The 21,639-nt window shown below is 39.8% G+C and overlaps 1 protein-coding gene across 2 annotated transcripts in view; it reads left to right on the forward strand.

Moving 5' to 3' along the window:
* LOC136864448 (cytochrome P450 4g15) overlaps window positions 1-21,639 on the forward strand; it is a 93,691-nt gene that overhangs the window by 63,514 nt on the left and 8,538 nt on the right. Inside the window, exons 1-12 of one of the 2 annotated variants that reach the window (XM_067141453.2) lie at window positions 1,235-1,363; window positions 11,557-11,774; window positions 11,863-11,972; window positions 12,249-12,339; window positions 12,535-12,723; window positions 13,033-13,102; window positions 14,359-14,485; window positions 19,045-19,222; window positions 19,313-19,422; window positions 20,710-20,778; window positions 20,908-21,076; window positions 21,167-21,352. In XM_067141453.2, coding sequence (XP_066997554.2) covers window positions 11,567-11,774; window positions 11,863-11,972; window positions 12,249-12,339; window positions 12,535-12,723; window positions 13,033-13,102; window positions 14,359-14,485; window positions 19,045-19,222; window positions 19,313-19,422; window positions 20,710-20,778; window positions 20,908-21,076; window positions 21,167-21,352 — 1,507 coding nt within the window. In that variant the 5' untranslated portion in view covers window positions 1,235-1,363; window positions 11,557-11,566. Of the gene's footprint in view, window positions 1-1,234; window positions 1,364-11,556; window positions 11,775-11,862; window positions 11,973-12,248; window positions 12,340-12,534; window positions 12,724-13,032; window positions 13,103-14,358; window positions 14,486-19,044; window positions 19,223-19,312; window positions 19,423-20,709; window positions 20,779-20,907; window positions 21,077-21,166; window positions 21,353-21,639 lie in introns of those variants that run through there. The other variant, XM_068226284.1, reaches the window with a different exon arrangement.

Consider the following 21,639-nt stretch of genomic DNA (forward strand, 5'->3'; position numbering starts at 1 on the left):
GTAGGGGGATGGGAAGATTGGAAGGGATAGGCAAGGATGAGGGAAGGAAGCGGCCGTGGCCTTAAGTTAGGTACCATCCCGGCATTCGCCTGGAGGAGAAGTGGGAAACCACGGAAAACCACTTCGAGGATGGCTGAGGTGGGAATCGAACCCACCTCTACTCAGTTGACCTCCCGAGGCTGAGTGGACCCCGTTCCAGCCCTCGTACCACTTTTCAAATTTCGTGGCAGAGCCGGGAATCGAACCCGGATCTCCGGGGGTGGCAGCTAATCACGCTAACCACTACACCACAGAGGCGGCTTACAATACTTTGAAGATGGTTAACCTCCAGTACGGTATTATAATTGTTACGAAGATACAAAGCTATTAACTTGATTGCAATAAAGATAACGGACAAGGAGAAGTTATTTGAATTACGGTATCTTACATGTTCCAAAAAGTAAGAAATCCCTTTACAAGGTTAAAAAACTACTCAGAGATTTTTAATTTGCTTTACGGGAATGAAAGCTGGGTGGACTGATGATATCTTCTTCATAAGCAGAGAGAATGATCGCTGGTAAAAATAGGTGGGAACAATGGCAGGAACGAACGCTGGCATTTTGAACTCTATAAATCAGTGTACATTACTGACCCATAGTCGATGACTGGGAATATTGAAGTTTCGATAAGCAACTTACGCATTTTGGGAGGAATATAGTGGATATTACGCTTAAGGTACGCATCGATGAAATTGTCTTTTAGGGGCCGATGACCTTCGATGTTAGGCCCCTTTAAACAACAAACATCATCATCATCATCATGAAATTGTCTTTCTTTAGTACAGCTGTATGAACTCCAAGAACGGGGCCGATGACCTCGATGTTAGGCCCCTTTAAACAACAAGCACCATCATCATCATCATCAACTCCAAGAACAAAAAAGAGGACTGAAAAAATCAAACCCAATAACTAGTTTGTAATGGAGAAGAGAAAGACAATGAGGAATCAGATTTTCTGAGCTGCTCGAAATTCAAGTTTCATGTATTAATAATGCGCGGCTAAGCATGTTACGCATTTATTCACGTATTCCTTCACGTGATATCAAATGGAATGAAAACGACTTACGGCCTCTCATTAAGAAGAATGTATGCGCATATTAATGAGATCTTCAGGGAACATGTTTTGATAGTGCATGGCAATTGTCATGTACACGTGATGTCTGTCAAATACATGCACATGCAATCTGCATTGAATAGCTCGGTTCAAGGGTGAATTGATTGTGCCTGTGATTCACGTGACATACTACCTGTATAAACGTACAGCGAGCTCTTGTACACCTCATACTGTCTCGAGCCACCAACTGACATCTGAACAAGCTCAGCGAGGTGAGTAAATAACAGTTTGTAGGCCTCTTAAGACAATCACCATTGTCAGTTTGAACAATCGAAAAATATTGAAAATATTGTTATTTGTCTATTTCCGAATTACAATATTTCTTATAAATTAGTTTTCGTATGAAAGTGGATCTTATTCTTCCTCTGCTTTCCCTGCATCCTGGTAGAGTTTTGAGTGCGATGTGGACTTGACTCAGTTTTACGAACAGATGCTCTTACTAACGCCAATCCAGTGTCGAGGGATATATTCTCTATTCCGTGTTTCTGTGGTGGTTGGTATTGTTGTGGGTTGTGTGTAAGTTTTAAGAAGAATACAAACAGAATACAAGAAGAAAACAAACTACGGTAGACACGGCTAAAAGTCCTAACCCGTGCGGGAATCGAACCCAGGAACCTCAGAACCGAAGACCATTCAGCGAAGGGACCGGACGTATGAAAAAGTGAATGAATGACATTCATTTTTAGTTCTTGTGATGGGAAACCTTTTTATCTGTCACTCTATCGATGAAGCACACAAAGAGAATAGAAAGACTGCATTTTCTAGAATAAATGTAACCAAAAACAATGGATTTTTTTGCTAGTGGCTTTACGTCGCACCGACACAGATAGGTCTTATGGCGACGATGGGATAGGAAAGGCCTAGGAGTTGGAAGGAAGAGGCCGTGGCCTTAATTAAGGTACAGCCCCAGCATTTGCCTGGTGTAAAATGAGAAACCACGGAAATCCATATTCAGGGCTGCCGACAGTGGGATTCGCACCTACTATCTCCCGGATGCAAGCTCACAGCCGCGCACCTCTAACCGCTCGGCCAACTCACCCGGTATGGATTTTGTACCGACAACTGGACTGATGGGTACAGGTGTGTGTTGACCATTGATCAGGAGGAGATGTCGTGACGTCAGTCTCGTTCTGTAGTAAGATTGGTACTCTGCATTTGTGTGGTCAGGTTGGTGCCCTTTTGTATATTTAAAAAGAAGGAATTTATGGGGCGTGATGGCGTGGTAGTCCACCCTCTCGTCTCCCAGTGTACTGGTTCCAGATCCCGGCGATTTCGGGTGAATCTGCACTGAACCAGACAGATTTCAATGAAACATGCGTAAATGTAATTAATATATCCTAAAGTTAACGGTAGAACCATTTCGCCGTAAAATCAACAGTAGTTCAAAAATTAATTGCTGAAAAATTAGCCGGTTAGCTCGGAGCAGTAGGCTGATGATGACGTAGAATGACCCCGCGCATGTAGTGTAGAAATATAGCGATAGTTCTGTTTTAAACTTACATAAAACATTTTATACCGAAAATCTGATTTTGACAAGACGAACAGAAGTTCAAGCTCTACAAACCCATTTTACTAACATGTTCAGTGAATAAATATAGGGTTTTAGTTCTTCTGTATCGTTTATAACGGAAGCTAAAATATTATGTAGTATGATGTTCTTTTTTTTTCATTCGAACTTTTTAATTCACCTGTACAAATCACATTTCAAATTAATCAATTAAAAGGAAAGAAAACAACATGACGGTTTAAAAAAATGTAGTGCGCTGAAAACCATAAGCACACCTGTATGAGTGTCTAAGGCCCGGTTGTATAAAACTTTTGATCTGAGTTTAAAGAGGAAAAATGGCTACCAGTCAAGTTGAACTTCGATTTTCCGTTGTATAAACGCTAACCTAAGATCATCTCGTCTTGATCTAAGTTCAGATTTGACTGCCAAATATTCGTCGGTTAATCTCCTTGAACTTAGATCATTATCATTCATATTAAACATTGAACTAGACCTGAAGACTTGAGAAGTGTTTCCTTGTATCGTATATGCGTAAGAATACCGTACCTTAATAATATCGAGGTGCGTTATAAATATATTGAATGCTAGTAGTTAAATAATGCTAAAGATCGCTCTATTTTTTCAGAAGTGAGGTTATGTGAATATCATATAAACAATAGCCTACTGCTATACCAACATGTTCTTACTTAGTTTTCTATTATGTTTCAAGTTTACAAAACAAAGCATATATATTTTCTTTAGCAGGGATGTCAGATTATTCCGACTTTTCGTCTGATGAAGAGTTGATTTTACAACGAGCTCCTCGCGTCTTTCGGCACAGACGGAATCCGGTTATTGAATTGTGTGAAATGTTCAAAGTAAGATTTCGTTTATCGAAAGATGTTGTGGAACGACTGGAACTAAAGTTAAGGGACACACTACAAAAACCTAGTCAAATAAATTATCCCCTGTCACCCATGTGTATGTTCCTAACAACTCTTAGGTTTTATGCTACAGTAAGTTTTCAAATGGTTGTTGGAGAGCTCTTTAACATTGACAAGTCAACGGCTTTCTCTTTCAACTTTGATGTCACCATATAGGTTCTTTTATTTTATATTATATGTTTGTACCTTGATAGTACAATATCCACCAGATCGCCCTTTTCTTTCTGTGTGAAGTTCCTTCCATGTTTACTTCGCGAGATTACAATATTATCTTCTTCTCCTTCTTCGACAGTCACGGCAATTTCGTATTTCATTTGTTGACAGTCACGGCCAGGTCAATCCCACTATTTAAGTATTATCAAACGGGCCGAGCTATTTCGTATTTCATTTGTTTTGCGGTGTTGCCACGTCAAATTTTTTGAACTCCGATTACATTTGAACTACACATGTGTAAACCGAGTTCAGTTTTATACAACGCGACGAGGTCGTAATCTCAGTTCATTTTCAGAACTAAGTTCTTAATTGATCTCCAGTCAGATGTCTTTATACAACCGGGCCTTAGAGTGTTGAGACTAATATAAACACTAAACTGCACTTTATAATTTAAAGAAAGACATACAAAAATTGAGTAACACTCTTAAGGAAAGAATACAAAGTCATCTCACTGTTGTCAAGTCTCATTACATCACCGTGTAAATACATAAAAGAAAATTTAAGAAAACATTTAAAAATGTAGTAAATGTTGCGCAAATTGCTCTATATTGCGGTTTTTTACAATTTCCCAACGAGTAGTCTTGATTGATCTGATAAAGTCCACCAACGTCCATCCACTCTTATCGTATGATGTCAAATTCCAATGCACTGCCGCCGCTACCAACCAAGTTACACCATTCACTTGTGATTTTTCCGCCAGTTGAAATTCTCCAATCATTAACTGCTCATTCGATAAAGAGGACAGACGACCTGGTATTTTCCGTACTGTACTGACAGTCCATGTCCAGACAGGTCGCGCTTCCCGACAAGATGTAACTCGGTGCACTGTGGTATCAAGCTCGCCGCAATGTCCACACTTATTATCTTCAGACCAGTTGTGACGAAAGCGCTTTGTTGCTGTTGGAACGATGTCATTAATTACCGAGCAGACCGATGATCTCCACTGAGTGGGTACTTGTTTATCGTTAGCATTTGACCACACCATTTTCCATTTTATTTGATGGAATTTTTGTTCAATCGGTACTGATCTCTGTAATCCTTTCAGCAAGTAAGTGTAGAAATTCTTTGTCGAGTGAAATTCTTGTCTTTCTTTCCGGTCCTGCGGGAGACTGTCAAGGATACCAACGATGGTTCGGAAAGCAGGATGCATTTGCCTATGTCGACCACCTCTTACATCAGGCTCCGGAGGTTGAAGAAATGTCAGTTCTGTTCGAATTTGCAACCCTGATAGTGATTTAATTATCGCTCATCCCAGTAGAGCCTTACATTTCAGGTCTATACAGATTAGGTTGAGTCATCCATGTGTAATCGGCAAGTACAGCTGATCACGTCTCACCCGAAACAGAGAACCTCTCCAAAGATAGTGGCCTATACAAAGTTCTATACGCTGTGTTATTTGTTTTGTTGCAGGTAGAACTTGAGCAAAGTAACATATTTTGGATAAAGCAAAGACAATAAAATGCTATAATTTTTGGATGAAGTTCAGAGACCGAGTATGCTACTGCAGTAAGGTGTTTCTAACTTTATTAGTTATCGACGTCCAATTCTCGTTTAGCATATCTTTATCTAAGATCTTCAACTTAATTGAAATGGGCAGTGGTCGATTAGGCGCAGGTGACTGATGTCGGCCAAGAAGCAGCATTCCAGACTTTTTCTTGTATACCTTCGATCCTGAACCTTCCTCAAATTCGTGGATTATATTTAGAGTTCGCTCTTCGTCGGATGGTTCTGTTAGGATAATACACACGTCGTCAGCATACGCCCGTACTGCCACTTTTTATGCACTGAGTGTCAGGCCAGTTATACACTGATTTATTCGGTGAAGAAAGGGTTCTAGCGCTACGATGAACAGAAGCATAGAGAGGGGGAATCCTTGATGAACTGATTTCCGTATGGGTATTTTCAGTTAGATGTCCATTTATAATGATTCGTGAGGTGGCTGTTCTATACAGTCCTTTAATGCACTCAATCAATTTAGATGGAAAGGCGAAAGTTTGCATTGTGGACCATAGATACGGATGTTTTATTCTGTCGAAGGCTCTATGGAAGTCCAAACTGACGAGTGTCGTGGGAGGCAGGTTCGATGAGGCTTTGTCATGTAACAGAATGATATTTCTCAGCATGAACAAATTGGAGATAATATTTTGACCGGATGTCCCACACGATTGCCATGGTCCGATGATCTGTTGCAACTGCAGTTTAATTCGAGATGCTATTATTTTAGTGAAGATATTGTAATCTGTATTTATCAAGGTGGTCGACCTGAAGTCTTCCATTCCTAGAGGTCTTGTGGTTTTGGGAAGTAAGATAATAATTCCGGGCGTGAAATCTTCCGTTAAGATGCGTGGCCTCTCTAGTATTTCTTGGTACACTTTCAACAGGTCTTCCCCTATTATGTCCCACATTATTTTGTAGAATTCATAAATTATTCCATCTGGGCCTAGAGAGCGATGACGCTGTTCTTGGGAAAGTGCAGAGAGTATTTCCTCCGAGGTAATATCTGCAATAAAACTTGACCCACCTTCTTTATTCAGTGTTGGTAGACCATGCTGTAGGATGCTGTAAAAGTGCTGATTAATGTGTGAGCCGTCATTGAATAGTATTGTGAAGAAGTCTACATCAATTTGAAGGAGGTCCTTCATATCCGACTTTATGTGCCATGCTCATCCAGGAGTTTAGTAATTGCTTTCCTCTTCCCTTTGCGTCTTTCAGTCAAAATGTGAAATAGTGAAGAACGCTCTTCTTCAACTACTAAGAGTACTTTTGCACGGATGAACACCCCTTTCAGATGATTCTCTTGAATATTAATGATTGTGTGTTTGATTTCCTTCATTTCATTAGTGACATTCTCTCCATTGGCTTGCTGTCTTTGAAGCTGGTATAAAACTTCATAATAAAAATACAATGTATTTCTCTTTTCCTTTGCCCATTGTTTGTGAATCGTTTGAAAAATATCGTTTAATTTCTGGTTTAACAGTATCAGTCCACCATGTCACGTGGTAATGGTATTTTGATCGTTTACTACGCAATTTCATCCATAATGTTCGAAAATCACTTTTGACATCTTAGTCGTACAAGAGGGATGCATTAAGTTTCCAGTATGCATACCCACGTAGAGGTGGTCGTACTCTTGTTGAGTAACGAAAGAGGAGAGCATGATGGTCACTGAATGACACCGGTATAACCTCAGAACTATGTAGCCTATGTATCATCTCTCGTGATATGTATGCCCTATCGATTCGAGAAGCTGACCCGGCCCGGTAGAACGTAAATTGGACGTCTGTTCCATGTTCAAGTTCCCATACGTCATGTAAGAGTAATCTCTTAACAAGATTGTGTAGGCTGCGACAGTTATTGAAATATCGGGTTTGATCACGCGGATTTAATACACAGTTAAAATTGCCGGGCAAAATTATGTTATTAAAAGGGCCCTGCACAAAATATCTGATGTCATCTTCAAATAATCGTTCTCTGTCAAGGCGCCCTTGAGAACCTGACGGAGCATAAACATTAATAAAAAGAGTGTCCTCACATTTCACAGCAACAGTTCTACCAGTGGGATGAAACTCCGCTTCAGAAACAGTTAGTCCTTCTCTATATACTGTATTATGGCCTACCTCGAAGTATGGACCAACATTTACTTTATGTTCGTATCCCGACAGCCAGTCTAAATTTGGATCATTAACTTCTTGAAGAAATATGATATCTATGTCATGAGCCCTGAGAAAATCCTGAAGGAGAGCTTGCGTGGTCAGACTTTTGACGCCGTTTACATTCAAGGTGGTGACACAACGTAGGAGAGTCATCTGCAGAAACAAGGGAAGAATCAAGGTAATTGTAGTAGAAGTCATCCTGGTAGGAGGATTTGATTAAGCTGCTGTGGTCAAAACACTTTCACGCATACACTGGTCGATATTTTCAGTTATTTAAGCCGACTGCGTGAGGTACTACGTCTTTGGGTGTTGTGCGGTTTTGAATCGTCATGTGCAACGTATTTGTTGACAACTTTCATCTGTAAGTTGTGAGAGTCCTTGTTACTGCCTATCGTATTCGAGGTAGTCTTGTCACCTGTTAGCAAGGTAACTGCATTTTCACTAACACTCGGTCCTGTGGTTGTGTTAGAATCAATTACAGCGTCAGGAATGAGAGGATTTTCTGAATCTGGTGTAAACTCCATGTCTTCACTGCGCAAAGAAGCAGACTTCGTTTGTTTGTTGTCTGTGATTGGGTGGTTTGGAAAATCTGGGTGTGTGTACTTTTCTGTTAACTGAGTGTCTCCTGTTGGTATATGGGTGTCTTCCTGAATTTCCACATCCTCAGACCATAGTTTTCTTTCTATCGGCGTATTTATTATTTGTTTCATTCTAACTGGGATCTCTGCGGCTGCCGCCTGATCTACAGTCTCCTGTGGTGTCTGAATGTGCCCCTCTTTCTCAAAGTTGTCGCTACAAAGTGTCTCGATTGCTTCTCCCATACTACGAGGTAATGATGTGTCCTCTATGCTGTCAGCTAGAAGGGAGGTTTCTTGAAAATCGTGTTGTTGTTTATGCGGAGCGTGAGTAATGCTCCCTAGTACGGTTGATTATTCAGGCGAGAGAGCTCCGACTTCTGCATCTGTTGTGTTGCTTAGTGTACTGCTCCCATCAGACTCGGCCACTGCGGAGCTGTATGTTTGTTTACTACTCAGCGCGGGACGGGCTTGCCTGTTGGGACTATCTATTTGAAGGTGTGTTGTTTCTTTGCAATAGAAACATGACTTTGATTGTCCTTCGTACGATAGTAGAATTCTACAATCATTCAGCATAAGCTGAGACGGGATAGGGTATTTAAGTTCTATTCATACAATTCGTATGCCATTATTTACATCTGCAAATTCGCAGGCTTCATTCCACCGTTCTTTCAGGATGTTCTTGACTACTCCATATGTAGAGAGAACTCGTGCAAGGCGATCGTTGCTTATTTCTGGAGGGAGGTTGAGCATACGTACTCGTTTAGTTAAAGTGTCCGCTGCTGAAATCGTTACTTTAGTGGTACCGCCATTAGCTAAACAAAAAGATTTCCCTCCTTCGTAACGTGCTAGAAGGTTTTCATAAAGAGTTACAGATACTAGTTTTATGTACACAGCATTTTCTCCGTTATTTAACTGTATTGCAATCACTTGGTCTCTGTTGAGTTTTAGTTCGTGACTAATCCAACGATGGATTTCTAAAGGCGAAGGCCTATTAATTCTGTCTTCGAAAACACATTTTATTGTGTTTTTCCTGATACTTGCCATCATTGTACATACAATTTTCCAAGGACTACACAAAATATGTATTAGGGACACACACTTGCACTACGCGATAACCACACAGTATACCGACACGCCGCTTGCCGAGGTTATGCACGTACTGATGTTTTCGCCGTTTATATACTGTATAACGTCCATTTTATTAATATAATTTGCTATTAGCAAAAACGAGGGAACTGCTGGATTCCTGTTCATTATCACTAATTTTGTCGTGCTGTGGACAGCGTGCGGTATTCCATGCGAAATTTGAAGTGCAAAGATTTTTTTTTTTTAATTGATGTAATATCTTAGAAACATTAAGTGGTTAGAGATATTCATTTCTGCAAAATATCAACTTCCTCTTTTCAACAGTCTTCATTATATAAGTTGAATTGAGCATTTAGTTTTGCAACTCGTTTAACGTCGTACTAACACGTCGAAGGTTTTCGACGACGGGAGGATGGTTGAGATCAAGAAGATAACGGCCGTGACATTAATAAATTAAGGTAAACCGTAGTATTTGCCTGGTGCGAAAATGGGAAACCACGGAAAACCATCTTCAGGGTTGCCTACAGTGGGATTAGAACCCACAATCTCCCGAATACAAGCTGACAGATGTGCGACCATAACCGCACGGCCAACTCACTCGATAGCATTTTTCTCTGATTGTCAACTTCTAACAGACCGGGCGAGTTGGCAGTGTGGTTAGGGGCACACAGTTGTGAGCTTGCATCCGGGAGATAGTGGGTTCGAGCCCCACTGTCGGCAGCCCTTGAAGATGGTTTACCGTGGTTTTCCATTTTCACACCAGGCAAATGCTAGGGCTGTACCTTCATTAAGGCCACGGCCGCTTCATTCACATTCCTAGGCCTTTCTTCTCCCATCGTCGTCATAAGACCTATTTGTGTCTGTGCGACGTAAAGCAAATGTGTGTGTATGTACTTCTAACAGAAATATTTATGAACAAACTATTAGAACAGGACATTCATTACTTTATAGTTGTAAAGATAAAACTGTCCGCTTGTGTGATGTAGTGGTTAGTGTGATTAGCTGCCGCCCCTGGAGGCCCGGGTTCGATTCCCGGCTCTGCCACGAAATTTGAAAAGTGGTACGTGGGCTGGAACGGGGTCCGCTCAGCCTCGGAAGGTCAACTGAGTAGAAGGGGGGGGTCGATTTCCTCCTCAGCCATCATATAAGCGGTTTTCCAAGGTTTCCCACTTCTCCTCCAGACAAATGACGGAATGGTACCTTACTTAAGGCCACGACCGCTTCCTTCCCTCTTCCTTGTCTATCCCTTCCAATTTTCCCATCCTCTAACAAGGCCCCTGTTCAGCATAGCAGGTGAGGCAGCCTGGGTGAGGTCCTCCTTCCCAGTTGTATCCCAAAGTATCACGCTCCGGGTCACTGCCCTTTAGGTGGTAGCGGTGGATCCCTCGCTGTAGCGTTCTTGCCTGCCCACCTGGAGTTTTGCTGCACCGAGATCGTGTCCCGGTCGTGGAAGAAATGTTTGTTCATTCAATGAACATGTATATACACGTACTAAGAAATGAAGGAATTGTAAGCAAAAATTTATTTCACGACCGGGACGCGATCTCAGTGCAGCAAAAGGCAAGAACGCTATCACAAGACTACCGCTGGCGAGATAGCTGCGGGAGTATAATAATAATTATATTCATAACATTTTAATTTGCCAATTTTCTTGTTATTAATCTATTTACCCTCCAGCATTGGTTTTCCCCTCAGACTCAGCGAGGGATCCCACCTCTACCGCCTGGAGCATGACACTTGGGTCGGGGGATACAACTGGGGAGGGAGACACGTACCTCACTCAGGCAGCCTCACCTGCCATGCTGACCAGGGTTATTGTGGGGGGGGATAGGAAGTTTGGAAGGAATAGAGAAGGAAGAGGCCGTGGTGTGAAGTTAGATACCATCCCGGCATTTGCCTGGAGGTGAAGTGGGAAACCATGGAAAACCACTTCGAGGATGGCAAAAAGTGGGAATCGAACCCTCCTCTATCAGTTGACCTCCCGAGGCTGAGTGGACCCCGTTCCAGCCCTCGTACCACTTTTCAAATCTCCTGGCAGAGCCGGGAATCGAATCCGGGCCTCCGTGGGTGGCAGCTAATCACACTAACCACTACACCACAGAGGCGAACCCTTCTTATTTACTCCACTAATTGTAAGTGGCATTAAGGTAGGCTATTTCTCTCCCACTCTTCATGTTACCTTGAATGTAGCATCGTTCATTGATTCATATTTATTTCTCCGGATTTACTTCAAGCCAGCCATACATAGAAGCAATAAGGGCTGTGTAAGTTAGGTTAAGAAATACTATTGAGATCTATGAGTATGGGCCAGAATGTCTGTATGCAAGTATACATAAAACGACACTGCTCGACCCGCGAAAAGAATTTAATAGTACTTCAACAGATCGTAGATACATAATTTCTATGAAACTGTTCTGTAAATGGACTTGTCTTATTATTTTTCAGACATTTCAACATGTCGGTGGTCCCTGAAATGATGGAGGGACAGTATTTCCCCAATTTGATCTTCTTCCCACTGGTGATAATAACTGCTGTTTTATGGGCGCTGTATTATCGTCAGGAAAAGTCACGTTTTGTTACCCTGGGTAACAAGATGCCTGGCCCAGCAACTATACCTATTTTTGGCAATGCTCACATGATCATTGGGCGAACTAAGCCCGACGGTGAGTTTCTTTGCGTTCACCTTTTAGCTGTCTAGATCAGTAGCTTAGATAACCACGCTGTATTGACGTTCACCATTGTGTTTTTCAGAGCTCATGGCATTTGCGCTGAAGGAGGCTGTCAAATTTGGCTCCGTAGTTCGGCTGTGGATGGGACCAAGGCGTCTTATCGTCTTCCTGTGCGACCCTAGGGATATTGAGGTGAAATATTTCAAAATACTGTCTTAGCTTACACGGGATCAGTAAACAATACTGATATAGAAAACCACAGTGATTATCGTTCTTTGTGTTTCCCACCGAGAAAATAATACAAGAATACCGGCAGCTAGTAGGAACTGTTTTCTGGTCAATGTTTGGCAATCTGATGTCCCTTAGGTCCAAAGTAGCTGAAGGGACATTAAACACTGACCAATACTATTATGATTTACTTATTCAATACCTGTAGTTATGTGAGCCATGTTTAATGTTTGTTAACAGTTAATCCTCAGCAGTAATGTCCATCTGGACAAATCCTCTGAGTACCGTTGGTTCAAGCCCTGGCTAGGAGAAGGACTTCTGATCAGCTCAGGTAAGTTTTACTCTATTGAACACACGTGTCAGAATAGTCTTTGGATCATCTATCCACAGCACAGACGTGGACATGAGACATGTAAAATACAACATCCGCTAAAGTGCTCATTAGCGGAAAATTGGACCAATAATATCCAGTAAATCGCCATTTGCGATGATGGATGCATGTATCCTTGTTTCTATTGTATTTTAGGAGGAAAATGGCGCTCTCACCGCAAGCTGATCGCTCCTACTTTCCACTTGAACGTGTTGAAGGGCTTTGTGGACCTGTTCTATGAAAACAGTAAGGTTCTGGTGAAAAGACTGAAGAAGGAATGTGACTCTGGCAAAGAGTTCGATGTGCACCACTACATGGCTGAGTCCACAGTTGACATTCTCCTGGGTATGTCAACAATATATATCATCATTTAATAATGCCGTTCAATTAGATAAATAGAGGAATAACCTTTGCTGGGTACGGACCATTAATAACTTTCTAACTTAAGTGTTGAACGACATTATTTCGAATACATTTAAGTTATACGAAATTCCTTTCGTTTCATTTTTTGGAATGGAGGATAAATATGTGTGATTTACTCTAATATGTATTTCTAGTTAGGTAAGATCATTTTGCCAACAAGTCCAAAAAGAAATACCATCGGGATATTTTCCATTAAATGAAAATATCGCTACTATTACTTCTGTGTTTCAGAAACGGCAATGGGAATAACCAGGAGTACGCGAGACACCTCTGGCTACGAATATGCCATGGCAGTGATGAAGTGAGTATCCTAATTAAGTTGTATCTAAAATCAAAGGTGTATCAGATTAATTTTTAATATAACGCCAATTTTGAAGATTTTGAAAATGTAAAGTGGTGATTATTTTTGAAAATGGACATCACAAATATCCATGCCAAACGCGGATTAAACACAGTGAACGTTTGCCCGCTAAGGCTATCAAAAGATGAAACTACATAAAATGGAATTCGTCTGATTGTGTGTAAGCTATAGCAACTCTGAAATATACAGCAGATTATTCAGAACTGCACTGATATGATGCAAGAGGCTTCAGAGACGCCATATGACCATTAAATATTGTTCAGATGTATTATTAGTTCCAGTAGCATTGTAAATGAAGATGCCTAATATGGTCATTTTTACAAAAAATACACTCATTTAATTACATTTAACACGCTTGGTATAATCTGCTTTAATGTTCGGCAATAGAGATACAGTAGAAGGCGATATCAAACTGCAGTAAAATATATACTGGTTGTTTGAGGAGAGGAAACTTGTGGATTTTCGGGATTGTTGATATCGTGATCATAACCACGAAACCTCTAGTTTTGCGTGAAGCCCGACCCACAGGAATGTGATTTTTCCTTCAAGAATCCCATAAGCAATGGCCGGGCTTCGAACCGCAGCCACCTTGGTGAAAAGTCAGTGACGATGACACTCAGTTATCACCCCCCACCCACGCACTCACGCGATGAAGATTTGGCTTATAACGAACACACTGCGCAATGTATTGGAAATATTTATGATGGAGGGGAATATCATCCTTATATTTTTAGTTCGAGAATATCACGAGAATATCATCTGTTCATTGAAGGAATTTCTTCTAAAAATGAAATATTGTTCTTCACGAATATCCATACCTTGCAGTAGTTTACAAATTGTACATTCAACAAATAGTTCGCTCTTGACTGTCTTTAACCGGGCTAAATTATCGCCGAATACAATGAGAAAGAATGTAAGATGAAGATGCCTAGAGAAGTACTGTATTCATTACCGAGAGAAGGCTTCTCTCTCTCTCTCTTTTATTTCCAAAAAGTTATTAATTCTCTCTCAGAGGATGCACAGAAATATGTTACAGCGTGATTACTGCTAAGAGTGTAGCGTCACCATTTATTTAAATTAAGTATAAGTCTCTTTCTTATTGTGCATGCATTTCTTTTCATAAAATATATGAAATTGCTAATAATTTATGGAGCCCATTGTCACATGTGCTACATCAGATGTTACGTCATTTTTAGGATGTGTGACATTATTCATCAACGTAGCTACAAGTTTTGGCTGCGTGTTGACGCAATATTCAACATCAGCAAGTATGCTAGGGAACAGAAGCGCCTCATTGCCACCATCCATGGCCTCTCAAACAAGGTATGTACTCCAGAGTTCCGTAAATATTTACTTTTCTAATATTTAGATTGATGCATTCACAGCCCGCAATTGTAGACATGATAATAAGCTTTTGGGCATTTGCCGTGTCAGGAAACAAGGTGAAATTCTTTACGTTTGCAGAGAATTTTGCTTGCCCCGCGTCTTAGAAGAAAATCTCTGTTCACGAGCAAGAATATAAATATATATATATATAAAAATAAATATAAAAATAAATAAAAATAAATATAAAATAAATATAAATATAAAAATATATAAAAATGATATGATTAAAGGAGTGGAATCGGAGGTAAGGCTTTTTGCGGATGATGTTATTCTCTATAGAGTGATAAATAAGTTACAAGATTGTGAGCAACTGCAACGTGACCTCGAAAATGTTGTGAGATGGACAGCAGGCAATGGTATGTTGATAAACGGGGCTAAAAGTCAGGTTGTGAGTTTCACAAATAGGAAAAGTCCTCTCAGTTTTAATTACTGCGTTGATGGGTTGAAAGTTCCTTTTGGGGATCATTGTAAGTATCTAGGTGTTAATATAAGGAAAGATCTTCACTGGGGTAATCACATAAATGGGATTGTAAATAAAGGGTACCGATCTCTACACATGGTTATGAGGGTGTTTAGGGGTTGTAGTAAGGATGTAAAGGAGAGTGCATATAAGTCTCTGGTAAGACCCCAACTAGAGTATGGTTCCAGTGTATGGGACCCTCACCAGGATTACCTGATTCAAGAACTGGAAAAAATCCAAAGAAAAGCAGCTCGATTTGTTCTGGGTGATTTCCGACAAAAGAGTAGCGTTACAAAAATGTTGCAATGTTTGGGTTGGGAAGAATTGAGAGAAAGAAGAAGAGCTGCTCGACTAAGTGGTATGTTCCGAGCTGTCAGCGGAGAGATGGCGTGGAATGACATTAGTAGACGAATAGGTTTGAATGGCGTTTATAAAAGTAGGAAAGATCACAATATGAAGATAAAGTTGGAATTCAAGAAGACAAACTGGGGCAAATATTCATTTATAGGAAGGGGAGTTAGGGATTGGAATAACTTACCAAGGGAGATGTTCAATAAATTTCCAATTTCTTTGAAATCATTTCGGAAAAGGCTAGGAAAGCAACAGATAGGGAATCTGCCACCTGGGCGACTGCCCTAAATGCAGATCAGTATTGATTGATTGATGATTGATTGAATTACTACAATATAAACCAACGGTAAAGCATTCTTAAATTCTAAACTTCATTATTAGAGAAGTCTTGCTCCACTTTAGACCGACACTAAAGCATCCTTAAACTCAAAACTTCATTGTTAGAGAAGTCTTGCTCCACTTTAGACCGACGCTAAAACATTCCTAAATTCTAAACTTCATTATTAGAGAAGTCTTGCTCCACTTTAGACCGACACTAAAGCATCCTTAAATTCAAAATTTCATTACTAGAGAAGTCTTGCTCCACTTTAGACCGACGCTAAAGCATCCTTAAATTCTAAACTTCATTATTAGAGAAGTCTTGGTCCACTTTAGAGCGACGCTAAAACATTCCTAAATTCTAAACTTCATTATTAGAGAAGTCTTGCTCCACTTTAGACCGACGCTAAAGCATCCTTGAATTCAAAATTTCATTATTAGAGAAGTCTTGCTCCACTTTAGACCGACGGTAAAACATTCCTAAATTCTAAACTTCATTATTAGAGAAGTCTTGGTCCACTTTAGACCGACGCTAAATCATTCCTAAATTCTAAACTTCATTATTAGAGAAGTCTTGGTCCACTTTAGACCGACGCTAAAGCATTCCTAAATTCTAAACTTCATTATTAGAGAAGTCTTGGTCCACTTTAGACCAACGCTAAAACAAAACCTAAATTCTAAACTTCATTATTAGAGAAGTTTCGGTCCACTTTAGACCAACGCTAAAGCATTCCTAAATTCAAAACTTAATTATTAGAGAAGTTTTGGCCCACTTTAGACCAACGCTAAAGCACTCCTAAATTCTAAACTTCATTATTAGAGAAGTTTTGGTCCACTTTAGACCAACGCTAAAGCACTCCTAAATTCAAAACTTCATTATTAGAGAAGTCTTGCTCCACTTTACACCAACGCTAAAACATTCCTAAATTCTAAACTTCATTATTAGAGAAGTCTTGGTCCACTTTAGACCGACGCCAAAACATTCCTAAATTCTAAAACTTCATTATTAGAGAAGTCTTGGTCCACTTTAGACCGACGCTAAAACATTCCTAAATTCAAAACTTCATTATTAGAGAAGTCTTGCTCCACTTTACACCAACGCTAAAGTATTCCTAAATTCAAAACTTCATTATTAGAGAAGTTTTGCACGTGAACAGACGAGATTTTATTCTGAAGGTGCGGGGCAAATTTCTATGTGAAACGTAAAGAATTTCACCTTGTTTTCTAACATGGCAAAGGCGCGAAAGCTTACTAACTTGTCTACTTTTCTATTTTAAATTTCTCGCCAAGCAAACAGAATGGACATTTTTGATTATTTTAATATACAGTGAAACCCCTTACTTTGGACAACCCTATAGCCTAGGCACCCCTTTGGATTGGACATATGTTGAATGCACCGTTTAATTCCCTGTACTCCTACAAGTTAAAAATCCTCTGTACATTGGACACCCCTTACCTATGGACAATGAACAGCCCTTAAATGACAGTTTGAACATGTTCGAAACTTTATTTTGTTTTGCCTTTATGTAATAGTTTAATTTCAAGCGATTTTAACATTGTCATTGGAAATGCTGCCTTCTCAAGAACATTTAAAAACAATATGTTAAGACAGACAGTCTTCCTGTATTTTCCAATCAATTGAAAAGGAAGGATCATCTCACATAGATAACGTCTCGTTAATGAGATGTCTTCCTGCAGTCTTTCGCAGTGAATTATCAGGTGTTGGTGTTGGTGTTGTTAGTGATTTCGATATTGTGTTGGAAATCCGCGATGATGTTCCTGTAACAACTGATGGAGTGTTACAAAAAATTATTTCTTCGAAGAAACAGTTGCTGTCCAAAAGGAGCCACCTACTCATCAAAAGATGCGCAGTTTATTAATGAGTTGGAACATTATGTATTTTTGTATAAACAACGTCGGAAAACTGAATCAGAATGGGCACATTCAAAAATCAAAAAATTAAATCAGAGTCTCGTGACTGATTGTTTACTAAGCATTAAAGAGTGAGTAATGTACAGTACAATATGCAAAATAAAACACAGGGCAATACTGTAGTGTTCTTATACAGTTTTGGTAGGCATAAAATTCTGTGTACTGGACTGTACATAAATTCGAAGAACCACTGTTTTTATTATGTATATACAGTACACACTAGCTCAAGGGGTTTCTTCTTACCTGTACTATGGTGTACTTTTGATATACTGTACATCCACCCTGTACATTGGACACCCCACTGCATAGGACATCTGTGCCGGGCGGAGTGGCTCAGACGGTTGAGGCGCTGGCCTTCCGATCTCAACTTCGCAGGTTCGATCGTGGTTCAGTCCGGTGGTATTTTTTGCTGTTTCTTATATTTTATTGCGTAAGTTTACATTTGTTAATTAGTCTGTTGACAGTGCAAGTGAAATTTGCTCAGGGTAGCTGTACCTTGTGCTTCGTAAATAAATAAATAAATAAATAAATAAATAAATACATCAGCCTCGTGTCGGTAGATTTACTGGCACGCAAAAGAACTCCTGAGGGACTAAATTCCGGCACCTCGGCGTCTCCGAGAACCGTAAAAGTAGTTAGTGGGACGTAAAGCCAATAACATTATTTATTATTACATTGGACACATTTTTAACGAACCATAGGTGTCCAACTTAGAGGGGTTTCACTGTACGAACAATCATACCGCGGGCTTACAAGCAAAACACATTACGTCAAAAATCTTACTCCTGAGAAAAACAGGTTTGAAAGTTTTCAGTATTTCGCTGCCAATGTCTGCTCTCAGAATAAGAATATTTATCTTTACAATTATGAAATGAGTTCGTTAGAGTATCTCGAATAGCACTGTGTAGCTGATATTGTATTAATGCATTTTACATTAAATTCCTCTCTTGAGACTTGCCAAGAAAATACTAATTAGAAAATTCAGCAACCAAAATGAACTCGTGTGACTTGACGGATATCACCATTGAATAGGGTCGGGCTGAGTGGCTCAGACGATTGAGGCCTTCTGACCCCAACATGGCAGGTTCGATCCTGGCTCAGTCCGGTGGTATTTGAAGGTGCTCAAATATGTCAGTCTCGTGTCGGTAGATTTACGGGGACGTAAAAGAACTCCTGCGGGACAAAATTCCGGCACCTCGGCGTCTCCGAAAACCGAAAAAGTAGTTAGTGGGACGTAAAGCCAATAGCATTATTATTACCAGTGACCGGGAAAAATGAAAATATCAGGAACTTAAAAAATTACTGGCACCTATATCCTCTTAATGCAGTTTTATTAATCCTCAAAGTACGTAGTTCTAGAGAACAATTTAATGGAAGACATTTGTATCATCTACCACATTTCGAAAGCTTTATTTAAATGTATTCCCGTTTCCAGGTAATTGCCATGAAGAAGGAGGCATTTGCTAAGAGACAGCTTGGTGATAAGTCGACTCCAGTGACTACCGTTACACAAAGTGAGGAAGAAGTGCAGGGAGAAAGTGACAAGAAGATAGCGGGAACCTTTTTCGATTCGAAAGGATATATTAAGGACGATCTTGATGACGACGATGTCGGTAAGTAACAAAGAGTCAGAGAGAATCTTCTTCACCTTTCTCAAACCGAAATATGTTCTAATTTTCTGCTTGATGTGTTATTTGAAATAGGGGAAAAGAAGCGTAAAGCCTTCTTGGACTTAATGCTGGAGATTCGTCATGCTGGAGCCAATTTAACAGACGAGGAGATCAAGGAAGAAGTAGATACAATCATGTTCGAGGTATCTAAACATTCTTTTCACTACGAGTTGCATTTAAGAGCATACAAACTCTCAAGCTCTGCTTCTCATTTACTGAGATGTGTTATGAATTGTTTTCGTAAAGCAGAACATTCAAGTTGCTTTTACGTCGCACTGACACATACAGGTCTTATGGCAACAATGGATAGGAAAGGGCAAGGAGTGGGAAGGAAGCGGCCGTGGTCTTAAGGTACAGGCCCAGTATTTGCCTGGTGTGAAAATGGGAAACCATTGAAAACCACCTTCAGGGCTGGCGACAGTGGGCTCCGAGCCCACTATCTGCCGAATACTGGATACTGGCTAATTATGAGCGTTTCTGACAATGTTTGGAAACCAAACCATTAACCCAAGTATGGCATATGATTTTATAACTTAATAACTCGCGTCCATGTACAAGATATTATTTTCATGTATAGAGCTTGAAGAAGGTAAACCTTAAAACTGTTATTAAAGAACATTATGAATGCACTCTTGGAGAAATCATAAATGATTAAATTACTTAACTAAAGACCAAGGTATTAATATTTAAATGAAGATATCTCAAATAAACGGTCACAAGACCATTACTGAGATGTGTTATGAATTGTTTACGTAAGGCATAAAAATAAAATAAAAGGAAATATAAGAAAACTTCAGGTACGCGACACGGCAAATCTTCCCAGGAAACATGTTAACATTGTTTCTTTCGCTGTACAGTAGAAACTGCCTTTAAAAATGTGTTGTACTTATGAGATAGAAATGTATATTGACTCCATCCCTGCTGTAGTTACCTGTACCACGGTGGCTAATTATGAATGTTTCTGACTACTGAAAATGTTACGTTCCAAAATTTTTACTTTCTATTGTCATCGTTTTCAAGAATCGGTGCAATATGAATACTGCGATTCCCCTTCCAGGAATTTTAAACCTCTAACTTCCAGGCTAGCTTTAATGAAGCAAGCATCTACCCCTTCCTCTTCTAAATCTGTTTTCTCATTGTCTAATGATCTTTATTCTGAATTTCTCAGTCTGTTAATGTTTTTTTTAGTATTAGTAAGTTTTGTGATTGCAAAGTTAGATTTGGAATGAAATGTAGACTCGTTTTCCCGAAACTCTTCCTACGAAATGAACGGACTGATATTGTCATCTGTTGTGTCCGTTCTCATATGCCCTTGGGTATGATCTCAAGCTTCTACCTTCTTTGAAAGTCATACATCGATTTCTCCTACCCTTTCCTTTGAGAAAAAGTAAGGCGATAACTTTGTTGTTTAGAAGTATATTGTGTTTCAGGGTCATGATACAACATCTGCCGGCTCAAGCTTCGTACTATGCCTCCTAGGAATCCATCAGGACGTTCAGGTTTGTAAAAACAAAATAGTATCTAATGTTCGACTAGAATATAAATGAATATCTTTTAAAAATCCGGGACAAGTCAAAATTTCAAACGTACTTCGTAGGAAAATTTTATTAACATGATTTCGTTTTCAGGCTAAAGTGATGGAGGAACTAGAGTCGATCTTCGGTGACTCTGATCGGCCCGTTACTTTCTCAGACACTCTTGAGATGAAGTACCTTGAGAGAGTCATCCTGGAGACACTACGCATGTACCCTCCTGTGCCCATCATTGCTAGACGCCCTAAACATGACGTTAAACTTGGTGAGGAACATCTGAAAGATTACTTATTGCGAATTTAAAGTTGTGTGACTTTTTGAAATTATTTCTACTTGTTGCGCTATTCTGTTGCAGTGTCAGGAGACTACATTATGCCAGCAGGATGTACGGCTGTCATTAGTACCCTGAAACTACATCGCTCCCCAGAATATTACCCAAATCCTGATGTGTTCGATCCAGACAATTTCTTACCTGAGAAAATGGCCAGCAGACATTACTATTCATACATACCATTCAGCGCTGGCCCCCGTAGTTGCGTCGGTGAGTAGATTTATACCTCATACTCACTGATAAATAGTTGGTTTTCAAGTTTACAGCATATTAAAATCAGGTGGCACTTGTTCATAAACAGAGAGATGAGCCTACAATGGTCTTGTTATCCTAATACGGAATTAAACTTTCGATGTTTTACGGCTACATTAAACCACTAGTAAAAAAGAAAGAAGGTACTCACATGATAAAGCATCCTATCATGAACACTTTACTATTCTTTCAGAAATAGCACACGTACAGAATACAGTATGTTAGAGTATATATTGTCCTAGCTC

Source organism: Anabrus simplex, chromosome 2, assembly GCF_040414725.1.
Source record: "Anabrus simplex isolate iqAnaSimp1 chromosome 2, ASM4041472v1, whole genome shotgun sequence".
Classification (NCBI taxonomy): domain Eukaryota; kingdom Metazoa; phylum Arthropoda; class Insecta; order Orthoptera; family Tettigoniidae; genus Anabrus; species Anabrus simplex.